Here is a 12,256-nt window from a genome sequence, read left to right on the forward strand (position 1 = left end):
AAAATTGTTACAAACATATACCTGATTTTTATAGATCGTTCTGAATTATTACGTCTTCTAAAATGAATGGTGTCATCGAGAGTTAAACCAGATTTTCGTAGTTCTGCCCATGAGTTACTTTTCAATAATACTTTTTCTTTCCATTTGTCTTTGTCTTTTTCTTTTTTATCTTTGCTTTCTACTTCCATTTCTGACATATCATTTTGTCTTTCTTTTATACTTTCTTTCTTATTCTTTATTGCTTCAATTTTTTCTTTTGTCTCTTCTTCTTTTTCTTTTATAGTTTCTTTTTTATCCTTTCCTTCTTTCTTGTCACGATTTGTATCTGTTTTGCTATTACTTCGTTTATCTTTGTCGTTTTTCTTTTTCTTATCTTTCTTATGCTTTCCTCTATTCTGAGATGATTTTTGTGTAAAACGTTCTATACTTTCATTTCGATTTTTCATATCCTGATTCGAACTATCTTTATTAATTTTGTCATGCTGTCGAGACCTTAAAAAATAATTATTTTTATTTAATATTTATCAGAGTATAAAAAATAATGGAACAAATATATTTTACATATATATAAAAATTAGAAAAGAATATATATTAATATAAAAAATATTACCTTTCTGAATATTTTCGATCCACTGATCTACTTTTACGATCATTATTCATTTCTTCATATTTTCTTCTTTCTTTTGTATGTTTTTTACTTTCGAGTAAACTAGATATATTTTTGCCGATATGATTTTCGTCTTCCATACTTGCTACAAAAAAGATTTTATCATTAAATGTTTGATTTATAATCATAAATGTATGAAAATAATACCTGCAGCCATAGCTTCTGCGAGTAACATTTTACTTTTAGATTCCTCTCTTCGAATTTCTTCAATAGCCAGAATTTTTTCCTCTATAAAATTATAGATTGTAATTCAGTTAGAAATAGAATTATAAATCTTATCATCTTCAAATTATTGATCTTATTTAGATAAGAACATTCGACAAAAAAAGGATTTATTTCTATAAATACTTATTTCTATAAATTTTAAGAATTAGACATACAAATCTATAAGAATCAACTACTTTGTTTTTAACATTTTTGGAAATTGCAATTTTGAAATTGATATAATGTTAAGTAAAAAAGTTACAAGTGCAAACTAAACAATAATATGGTATTAACTGGATGCTTAAAAATTATGTAATACATACATACATGAAAATTTCTTTTTCTGTTTAGAAGCCTATATTATAATTTAGTAGCCTATATTATAAAATAAGTTTATTTATTAATTCTTATTTGCATTAATTTTGTAATATAAATAAGGATAAAACTGTAATGCACGCAATACTGAATAAAATTACATATAATTTATATATGGATATTGGGAAAACAAAATATTAAAGAAATTCAATGCCTTATTCTGCAAAAAGAATAATTAATAAAAATAATTAAAAAGTGTGATTGATCAACATAATAATCTAAATAACAATCAATAATATAAATCAATAATATGTACAAATTATATGCACTGATTATATTATAAATTGTTATTTTTATTTAATTAAAAAGAATGACACTTAAATAATAAGAATTATACTTGATTATTTCTTTAAAATATCAAAGCAACATTCAATATTATATTCTATGCATAATATAAATTTATAAATATCAACAACTTAATTAAACTATTCTAAATAAAATTAAACATTTATATTTCCACATTCTATTCATTTTATTGAAAAATTAATGTAAAATATTCGTAACAAATGTTAACTGCAAACACAATTTGCAATTTAAAAAAATCATAATTAAAAAATTGAATGTGTTCAACTTTTGTAATTTCGTTCATAATAAATATAATTTTTCTCCTATCTAAATATGCAAATTTTTTACTTATTACGAAACTAACTTAAAGTAAAATCAATTTCAAATTTGTCAAATATACAATAATTGCAGTTTACAATTACATACAGTTATATGCAGCGAATACAATTATTTAAAGATAATTAAAGATAATTAATTAGAGATGAAATATATCACCTGTCTTTTTTCTTGATTTATTTATATCATCCTGAATAGTTTTATCTTTTGTCTTTAAAGTTCCAGTAGAATGCTGAGACATGTTTGGCTTAACCTGGGATTTAGGCAATGCTTTAAATTGATTAGCAAACGCCATTAATCGTTTTTTTGCTTGGACTTTGCCAAGTACTGGTTTCACTGTCTTTGGACTCTCCAATCTAGATGTATCACCATCGCTTGTTTGACCTTTAGTACTATCTGGGGTTTCTGGCATTTGTATGTCCAATAAGGAAATAGAGATATCTGGAGTTGGTTCTTCCGGAATATAAGTATCTTTTGATTGAGAAACATCTGTGCCATTTTTTTCTAATATCACATAAAATAGTCATTTATTGAAGAATTAAATTTAACACAATCCTGTGATGACAAAAAAGAATAAAACATGTTTTCTACCTGAAAGAGATGATATCCTTTCTTCTTCTGCCATTGGTAGTTTTGATATCTGCCAAAATTTTAGTTATCTAAAATCATATTCATACTTAAAAATTATATAAACACAGTAAAAAATAATAATAATATTATAAAAAATTACATCCAACGATAAAATTTTATGCTATTCCGAAATATTACAAAGATTAAAAACAATATCAAAAAAACATGATTTTAAAACAAGAGAACTATATAAATATATAATATAGATTGTAGAACATCTAAATAGGCAAGATACATACAATCATACCATATAATTAAATTATTTACTTACTACATAAAACAAATAAAACTTATTTCTTTGTAATTATGAAGAACAACTATAGAAAAGCAATTATAGAAAAATTATAAATGTTAAAAAAGCTAGAAAGCGTTCACGATATATATTTAACACGAATCTGTTTGTATAAATCTAATGTACAAGTAGCAAATGTGAATAATTGATATTATATAAAAAAAAATATAACAAGAGGATGTGTAATTTCTTATCATCGACTGACATTTACTGTGGTGTGCAATTTAAATTACTAATATTCGTGATAAAACTGGCGATATCGATATTAATGCATTTTGTAAATTAAAATACAAACACACAGTCGCATAAACGTATCTCATCCGTACAATTCCTATTTCTATTAAAGTCAAACGAAACTAGTATGTGAAATACAGCGGACATGTTGTTCTCTCAAACCATAACCATGGTATGAGAATATATTAAGGCCTAGTTTACAATGTGCACTCATTAGGTATATCCAGAAGCATGACCACTCATTGGCTACGTTCAGCGGACTCAAGAGTTGAGTGAACGCTCGCTCAATTGTTGAGAATGTGTTCTAATATTCACTGCCAGTGAAAATCAATACATATAGTGCGCGTAACGTATATTGTATAGTTTCAGCACTAAGGCTCTATTCTTGAAAAGAAAAGATGCAGCCACAATAGAAGAAATAAGGAATTAGGAATAAAGAATAAAGATTTCAACTTATCAGAAATCGGATACACTAGAATACACGATTTTTAATAAATTGATATCGTTATTCCTTATTCCTTCTATTGTGGCTGCACCACATATACGAAACATATACGAAAGTCTAGGGAAATACTATAATATACATAACATCCCTTTCATATATGTTTCTTTTCAAGAATAGAGGCCCTGGCAGTGAATATCGAAACGCACTCTAAGTCCGCTGAACGCAACCATTGATATATTCTTTCAGATCTAAAATGCTAATTGGATGATTTAAAATACATCAATAATCGCGAGTACTCACTCAACTGTTGAGTGCAGCTGAACGCAGCTAATGCATTTTTTGATTGGTCAGTTAATAAAATTCTTTCTTCCGATTGATCAATCAAAAATTTCAAAGCATTTGTAGCATGGAGTGGACCGCACCTTACATCACGTCGTTTTTGATATGTGCTATGGGCTTAAGGCCATAGAAAACATGCATCGTGTGTTGCGAGCTTAAAATATAAAACGCCATGGCCCGTTTGGGTTAAGTGATTCGAACTGCTTTCTTTATATTAAGCCGGAAATTCAAGCAGAGAATTTATAGAAGAACAAGAAGAAACGATTCGAATTTCGAAATAGCATTGAAGTTATTATTTATTCTCTTTCTTACAAGAAGAAATTAATTTATTGTATTTATCGCAAAATTTGGCCCCAGATAGACACGCACGTACATATACAAAAATATTTCTTTTTCGTCAACAACTAGCTCGCAGATATGGATGATAAACTTCGGCAAATGGAAGATGAGATGAACAGGTATGATGAATTACTTTATCTCTTGGATTTTGTTAGGCCATTTAATTTGTTATAATATCGGAATTACATGTAGGGATACATTTATAATATGCAGAATATATATTCAAACACGGTTCTCATCCTAACCTTGTTTGTTTTTCCTGCATGCTCTAAATGTATTTTGCATATAACTGTGATGTAGTAATACAATAAATTATACAATAATATATTTGGAGAAAATAAGGAGTAGTATGCGATTAAAAGTTTTATTGTGTTATTTATTTCAATTTTATTTTATTAAATATAAATTTCAGATTCGAAGCTGAGATTGGAGGACAACTTGTAACGCCAATTGTAAGACCAGTGATCGGTGCAAACACATATAATCAGGTTGCCAGACAATTGGAACAACATGAACTTACTACGCCAGTAGTTGCAGCAGCTGCAGCAGCAACATTAGCGTTTCCTCCAATGATTGGGTTTCCACCACCACCACCACCTCCACCTCCTCCTCCTCCACCACCAATGTTAATTCCGCAGCAAGTAACGAGACAAGGTAAGATTAATATTTTTTGAGTCATGTCTAAAAATAATACAAGAGAATATTTTGCTCTATAAGTTGGTAATTTTTACAGGTTCAGTTCCTATTACAACATATTCTTCACCTGCACAAATAAGTAATCCATATATGTCAAATATGGTGGATCCATGTTTAAGCGCAACACCAAAAACATATGATTCTGCGTCAACACCAATGATCCATCCAGAAATTATTGAACAAATTATTAATACAAAGATTCCTGAAGATGAGGGTAAAAAGAAGCCAAAGGTTAAAGGTGTCAGTACAGCGGCTGAGTTAGCTATCAGTCAAGGAAAAGCAAGCTCTATTATGGCTAACGCTAGCGCAGAAGAGAGTCATCCCAAGGGTAAAGGGAAGAAAAACAAAAAAATTATAAGGACTGCTGGTGGCCAAACCTGGGAAGATCCCTCTTTATTAGAATGGGATGAAGGTAATGAATATGTTTGTCTAAATGATATAATTAAATTTCTTTTGTAAAAAAATTATATAACAGTATTCTGTATATTGTCTAGATGATTTTAGGATATTTTGCGGAGATTTGGGGAATGACGTTACTGATGAAATGCTGGTGAGGGTATTTGGAAAATATCCCAGTTTTCAAAAGGCAAAAGTGGTTAGAGATAAACGGACAAATAAAACCAAAGGCTTCGGATTTGTGTCCTTTAAAGATCCACAAGATTTTATCAAGGCAATGAAGGAAATGAATGGTGAGTCAAATATTTATTTTTTTATAATAAATGTAAAACAGAAAATATTTCGATTATAACATGGATATTTTTTATTATTTTATTCTTGGAATATTATTGTTTATGTAATATTTTAAAACTTAATGTAATATATTTTAAATTTAAGAACATTTAATATGTGAAAATTATATGTTAAAGAAATATTGCATGAAGAAATAAGTTACAATTTTAAGTATCAGAATGCATTACATACAGTTGCAATAGAACTTGACAATTGTTCTGCATTCAATGCATATTTGTATCACACGAAAATTAATTTCTTTTTCTCTTATTTTTTTTCATGTGATTGTCTATCATCCTCAATATCATATGTCATTATTTTTATTTTCCAAAAGAACCCCAGCCGTATGATATAAATAGCTGTGGTATAGTCCAATATTGTTTCCTTGGTTGTGTGGTAGATTGACTATTTCGTGAACCAACGCGCAAGTTCGGATGTTCTACGAAAGGCGTCAAACTCTCGGTTGTTGCACTCGATTCTTGTCGTTGAGTCGCTATATTAATACATTAATATATAATATTAGGTGTAGTAAAAAGAAATCCATTATTTTTGCATGAAATTGAATGGAAAAATAATGGATTTCTTTTTACTACATCTAATATATTGCTTATAAATATATTATAAAATCTGTTCCTTTTTTCTACGTTAATATTACATTAACACTTACTCGATGTTGCAACAGCATGATTCGATCGCGAATTCATGTACAAAACAGAGAAAGGCATGCCACCGGCACCCCAATTACGAGATGCGAATACATCTTTCTTCGTGATCTTAATAGGCATCTGTTTGTTTGTTGACAAAGATGCTCGAATCTCCCGTCCCGACTCTTCTAACGTATTGTCCTTCCATGGTCGCAACATAAATTCGGATACGGGGCTTGCTACGTGACGTCGAGATTGCAATCTATTAGACACAAGAAAATATTCAAAGATTAATTACAAATAACATCTCCACTCATATCAATTATTAGTAGCATATTGTATCCCTCTTGATACTATACAACTTCAGTAAATATATTATTTTATATCTCTAAAAATAGCGGAGATATTTTAAGTGGACAGAGTTACTGTCCATCTTATATAATACATTCACGTATATCGTGCTCTCTGAGATATATCATGTGTTATCTTTGTTTAATATTTGTATGATATATCACTTTAGTTTTTTATATGTATACATCAAATTGAAATTTTTTTTTATAGAATTATCATAGAAAAGTCAAGAATCAAATTCTGCAAACCATTTGGATATGATTTGTAGAATTGGATATGTATATAAATTCATAAATGCACTGTGTATTTATGTGAAATACTTAAGCACTAAGATCTGTTTTTGACCGAAAATAAAATTTTTGTTCTTAATTGATTTATTCTCGTCGAGCTAATACAAATTATAATTGTTAAATTATCTATCCATCCCCATTGACTTTTTTGAAAAATCAACTATACCAATCGATACAGCTTGTACAGAAATGCATTCTGAACTCATGATTTTGACATCGATTTTTGCAAAGCTAACCATTCGTAAAAACCACTATACACTAAATCAGAGAATATCAGAATCACTAGTTGCAAGAATAAAAAACAGATCTATTAGGAGGAAAATATGTACATTGCGCATGTGTATACCTTGAGATATCGCTATTTTCTTTTAGTATGACATTGCCATCGTATGTTTCCAATATCGGTAACCATTCCCAGCATTGTCCGTCAGAAGAGCATGCTGCCTTGATTACAGGTGCGAAAACATTTTGTCTCCAAATGTCCTTTGTGTCTAACAGCGGCGCCGCACTGGTCATTGCCCACAATATGTTGAGTATCAATACTCGGAGCAATTTAGAAACTGTTTCCATTTTAATTTCGTATTCGCAAAAAACTCTAAAAAAAGAAAGAAATTGGAATACACTTGAATCTAAGTAAGACATAGACTTTATAAGTAATTATTTATAAAATATCACGTGTTTAAATCGTATGATTATCGACTTTATATAAAATTTCGACTTTATATAAAATTGATAGCGTAAGAATTCGATAAATAAATTTATCCGTAATTCTTACGTTTTATTATTTATTATTTTTTATTGTTTTTTAATTTATTATTTTTTTGCTTATGAGCGGTATAGTATTTGAAAGTGAAATAATGGCGTTTAGTCTTATTAAAATAAATTTAGTTGCATCTATTTACTCATACTAGAGATTTTTGTTCATACAAGTAAAAAAATGAATATAAATTCAGACAGAAATACATATTAGACACTAATTGTAAAATTCAATTTTAATCGAATAACTCTTTTTAGTTAGACATAATAAAAATTGCAAATAAATTTATTTACGATTTTTACGATGCTTGTGCACACTAAAAATTATTAATTCGTTTGTCAATTTAATAAAATAGGGCAAAGCTATTTCGTCAGTTTTTAACTTCAAAAATTTACGACAGCAAACAATATTTGCAATTACGTGCTTATAATTATATCATATAAGCATGATTGTTTTTTAAGAGCACAAGTGCCTTTAAATAATCAACCTTTAAATAATCAACATGTGCTGTTCAGAAATATAGACATTATTGCGAAAAATAGATGAAAAGGCTCTATCTCTATGTGATATTACTATTTTAATTCTATTCATGATTGCGTTTCAAGACTGAAAGAAATATCAGCATACGGTTTGCAAAATTCGATACATATAAATTCACATAAATTCACTGTGTATGAAGTATTTAAGCACTAAGCACTTTCGCTTCAAAAATAAAATTATTTGTTTTAATTGATTTATTCTCGTCGATCTAAACGAATTATAATTGTTAAAAACTGTTTTGCTCGCTTTAGAAATAGATATTTCATTGTTGTTCTGTACGATATCTCTAAGTATTTTGTTTCTATTCTCAACATTCTGAAATACGACGACAAACATATCGAGGAATGTCGTCCCCCTTTTCTCATAACATTGACATAATTTTAGCGGTGTATTGTAATATCATTCATAGGAATTCGCTTCAAAACGAGTTTACATGTAGAAATAATATTAAGGAGTGTTGGAATGCAAAAAGTCTTCTATTATCGTGTACCCCGCGTTTTGATACATTACGAACAAGCGAAAGCTCGCTGGTCCATTTGTCACTTGGCGAACATTAATCGTCACCACAATAGTGATTTTGTCGACAGGCGAGTATGCTGTTTACGTTCTTCTCCCATGAAATTTCTACAACGGTGATACTATTTATATAACGTTCCTTCTAATTTTAGTACTCACATATTTATGTGTATCACATACATATTCACGCACACCCATACGTGCAGCGTAACAAGTTAAACAAGATTGTGTGGAGGAAAAAAACATTATTTCTTCACGTTATGCTCAGGCGAAGTAAAAAAAAATCAAAGGGTACTGCGAGACATTTGGACAAGCAACTGATGCTTTTGCGAAAATAATGAAAATACATGACCGCAATGAGATACATGATGTGATTCCATTTCGACGCTCCATATAGATGTTTCTAATAACATGAAACTACTGTCAAAATTCTCTATTGATATCAAAATTATATAATAATCGTCGTAAAAATCAGCACAGAGGAAAAAGATACATCCGCGAAAGGATATGTTGAGTTGGTATCACATTTTATAAAAAGGTTCTTCGATCCGTATTCTACCTTATCAGTTAATTTAAAAAAATCTTAATTTAAAAAAATCTTTTTAGAAGAGAACACATACCTTTGGAATACGCCACTATCGTTCGTTCGTTCGTTCGATTTACGCTTTCTCGGCATACACTCTCGGAGTAAAGACGGGGTGGTTTCGCGGCTCAGATGCAAAACCGCACGATTGTACGGTTTGCCGGTTATCCGTTGGGGTGGATGCGAACCAAGTGCGTCAGGAGGCTGAGTGTTCACGCTACTCATTCAGCAACCCCTACCTTCTACTACAAATTCTCGTAATACCCCACTCTCTTTAGCGACAGCCAATCAAAAATCTCGGAACAGGCTGTATGATCCGGTTATTCACAATTTCTTTTATTTTTTTCTTTCTTTACTTACTCTATTTCTCATTGTCGTCATTGCTATTATCATTTTGTTATTTTATTTTTTTTTATTTTGAATGGATTTCTCTAACAATTCAAGTGAAAATTACTTTGGAAATACAAGTCAGAAAGTATTTAATATGTAGTAATTATATTGCTTTACGTAAAATATCGTCAGTATTTTTAAATATTGTTTCAAGAAACGTAAAGGAACAACTTGGAATTATCAGATGCAATTTATAATTCCAATATTTCTTTAGAGAGAGAGCCTTGTATGATTAAATTGAAGGCAAAATTTATTAATTTATTTAAAGAAAGTAATGAATGGATATATATTACAGCCTTTTGTTTAGGTGTTACTATTTATACACGGAGAGAATTATCTTTTAAAATTCACCCTGAAAATATGGTAATTGTGATACAATGTATTTTAAAGATTTTTACCATGCACTTCAGTAAAATTAATCAAACTTACTTTATATTTTATTTTAGTTTTATTAATGAATGCGAAAAATTTACATTAAATTCTTCGAAATACAATATTGTCCCAGAAATACCATATTTTCGAGATAAATTCTAAGAAAAAATTCTCTCTCCTATATTTGACGTAGAAAATTAATTTATAATAAAAAATTTATTATATTTATTATATTAAATTTAGGAATTTTCTATGTTTGCGTGCGTCTGTGAAAGCAGTTGTGAGTATATCTATTTATCAGTACACATCTTAGCACATATTTACTTCTTGGCTAAATTTGTGACAGTAATGCCAAGTATAAATGTTTAGTGGGCGTCATCTATTGCGATTCCTTCAGATAACGGCGATTATTAAAATATTTCGGACTCGATGAAAGGCAATCAAACGAGCATCCAAAGAATGTTGTAAAATGACGTTACTTATATTCGTTTGTCAACTTATATGTTTAGTCTTCGACGTCCGTAATGTACAATGAAATATAAGCGCGCGAAAGATCAATGAATTATACACAAAGTGTAGGTACGCATGGAAATTTATTGGAATTTCTGTAGTCGCGACGAGCCGATTCGTGGGATTCCGCAGAAAGATTTGTCATATAACATAAAATATACTCCCTCGTCGTGTAATCATGAAAGCGATTGAGGCCTCTAATTTGTTAACATTCCAGAACATTGGCGAACGTTGCAGATAAAAATTAGCATAAGGGACCTTGTTCATTTTGGATTTCTTATGCATAATAATAGATCTCATATTGATAAAAGAATAATAGAACTAACTATTAAGCATCTAATATTTAAATTTGAGAAAGAAGTCTATTAGAATCATCAAATCGATTTGTTAAGATCACATCGCTGTTTTTTAAGTGAGATGATTTTTTTTATATAATATGTTCCTTTAATTTTTCTGTACATAATAACATTAAAATTATTAAAAATCAATAGTTTATCAATATTTTATTCTGGAACGTTTTAAAATAAAATAAAAAATATTTCGTAAATTAATCTTTTTATTACTTAACTTTTTTGTTACACAGAACACAGAATAAGATATACATAAAATAGTAAGATCAATTGCAAAGAAACCACTAATTGCTTTTCAAAAATGATATATAATTGCAAATTCAATAATTTTAAAACAACTATTTTCTTTAAATTAATTGATTCATTTTATTATTTTGTGCATAAAAATATTAGGATACAATTACAAAAAAAAATAACAGTTTATGAGATACATATAATACAATATTTTAAACTTCGTGTCAAAGTATGTCAATTTGTTCAATATTCCAAAAAGTATATTTTTTGAATAGGCAACTTAAAGGATTGTGACTTGTGACTATGAAATATTTTGATCTTTTAACAATAATCTTTCATTTTAATTAAGTTAGGTTGCTATTTGCAAGCAGTTCAGTACTACATAAAAACGGGCAATATTTTTTTCTTCATCAATAAGATCTTAGCTTTTTTCTCTCTTTTGTTTAAGATTTACATTATATTTTGCTAACGAAAGATGAAGAAAAACGAGAAAGTGCCTTGCTACGATTAGATTCACAGTAGAAAGAGGAGAAAAAGAGAATCTAGCTAGGAGTATATCTCGCGAAACTGAGCGGACGCAACAAGTAGTTTGAACAAACGAATAAGTAAACGCAACGCCAGATTAAAGACTCGTCCAATCGCGTGCGCGTGCATATGTAATATACGAGATGGAATTCAGGATATGATGAATATAGAACGGATATATGATTCGTAATTGCTTGAGGTACTCGCAGGGTTCGAGATTAATCGTTAATCCGCAGTGCAACCTCGCAATACGTTGATCAAACATACACAACTGATCTGAATTCTCTCGATTGTGATCACTTTAACTTGAATGAATTCTATTTTTAGATATCCAAACATTTTCATTTTTGGTCACACATGCATCTTTTAATATTTTAATTTTGATATCACAGCTTATAATATGAAAATCAATTCTTTCTCAGATACTAATTTCAAAAAGACATCAACTTATAGACATTGCAACAACGCATTCCCCTTGATATGAAATTATAAAAGTAAAAAAATATTAAATAATGTCGAAATAACATAGGTATCAAATATTTTAATATAATAATATCAATAAATATCAAGAAAAATGAATTCTATATTTTTTTTATAATTTAACATGAATTATATATATATAT

General features: G+C 29.0%; 3 protein-coding genes across 9 annotated transcripts in view; 1 reads left to right on the forward strand and 2 right to left on the reverse strand.

Annotated features, from left to right (window-relative positions):
- The window catches only part of LOC108689231 (trichohyalin-like), a 15,523-nt gene extending 12,338 nt beyond the window's left edge, over positions 1 to 3,185 (reverse strand). For 2 of the 7 annotated variants that reach the window (XM_018195914.1, XM_018195908.1), the window contains exons 1-6: positions 3,089 to 3,180; positions 2,459 to 2,526; positions 2,027 to 2,371; positions 815 to 895; positions 611 to 752; positions 22 to 492 (exon numbers count right to left, since the gene is read on the reverse strand). In XM_018195914.1, the coding sequence (XP_018051403.1) occupies positions 22 to 492; positions 611 to 752; positions 815 to 895; positions 2,027 to 2,371; positions 2,459 to 2,492 (1,073 nt within the window). In that variant the 5' untranslated portion in view covers positions 2,493 to 2,526; positions 3,089 to 3,180. The other 5 variants (XM_018195911.1, XM_018195909.1, XM_018195912.1 and 2 more) reach the window with 5 other exon arrangements.
- A 773-nt stretch (positions 3,186 to 3,958) lies between these two features.
- The window catches only part of LOC108689163 (RNA-binding protein 42), a 9,311-nt gene continuing 1,013 nt past the window's right edge, over positions 3,959 to 12,256 (forward strand). Inside the window, exons 1-4 of the mRNA XM_018195813.1 lie at positions 3,959 to 4,265; positions 4,559 to 4,800; positions 4,880 to 5,254; positions 5,337 to 5,531. Of these exons, the coding sequence (XP_018051302.1) occupies positions 4,225 to 4,265; positions 4,559 to 4,800; positions 4,880 to 5,254; positions 5,337 to 5,531 (853 nt within the window). The 5' untranslated portion in view covers positions 3,959 to 4,224. The remainder of the gene's footprint in view (positions 4,266 to 4,558; positions 4,801 to 4,879; positions 5,255 to 5,336; positions 5,532 to 12,256) is intronic.
- Positions 5,579 to 9,550, reverse strand: LOC108689164. Its single transcript, XM_018195814.1, has 4 exons — positions 9,290 to 9,550; positions 7,203 to 7,451; positions 6,239 to 6,477; positions 5,579 to 6,064 (listed from the first exon to the last, which is right to left on the reverse strand). The coding sequence occupies exons 1-4, from the start codon at positions 9,475 to 9,477 to the stop codon at positions 5,892 to 5,894; spliced, it is 849 nt and encodes a 282-aa protein (XP_018051303.1). The 5' UTR covers positions 9,478 to 9,550; the 3' UTR covers positions 5,579 to 5,891.

Source organism: Atta colombica, unplaced genomic scaffold, assembly GCF_001594045.1.
Source record: "Atta colombica isolate Treedump-2 unplaced genomic scaffold, Acol1.0 scaffold261, whole genome shotgun sequence".
NCBI classification, from domain to species: Eukaryota; Metazoa; Arthropoda; class Insecta; order Hymenoptera; family Formicidae; genus Atta; species Atta colombica.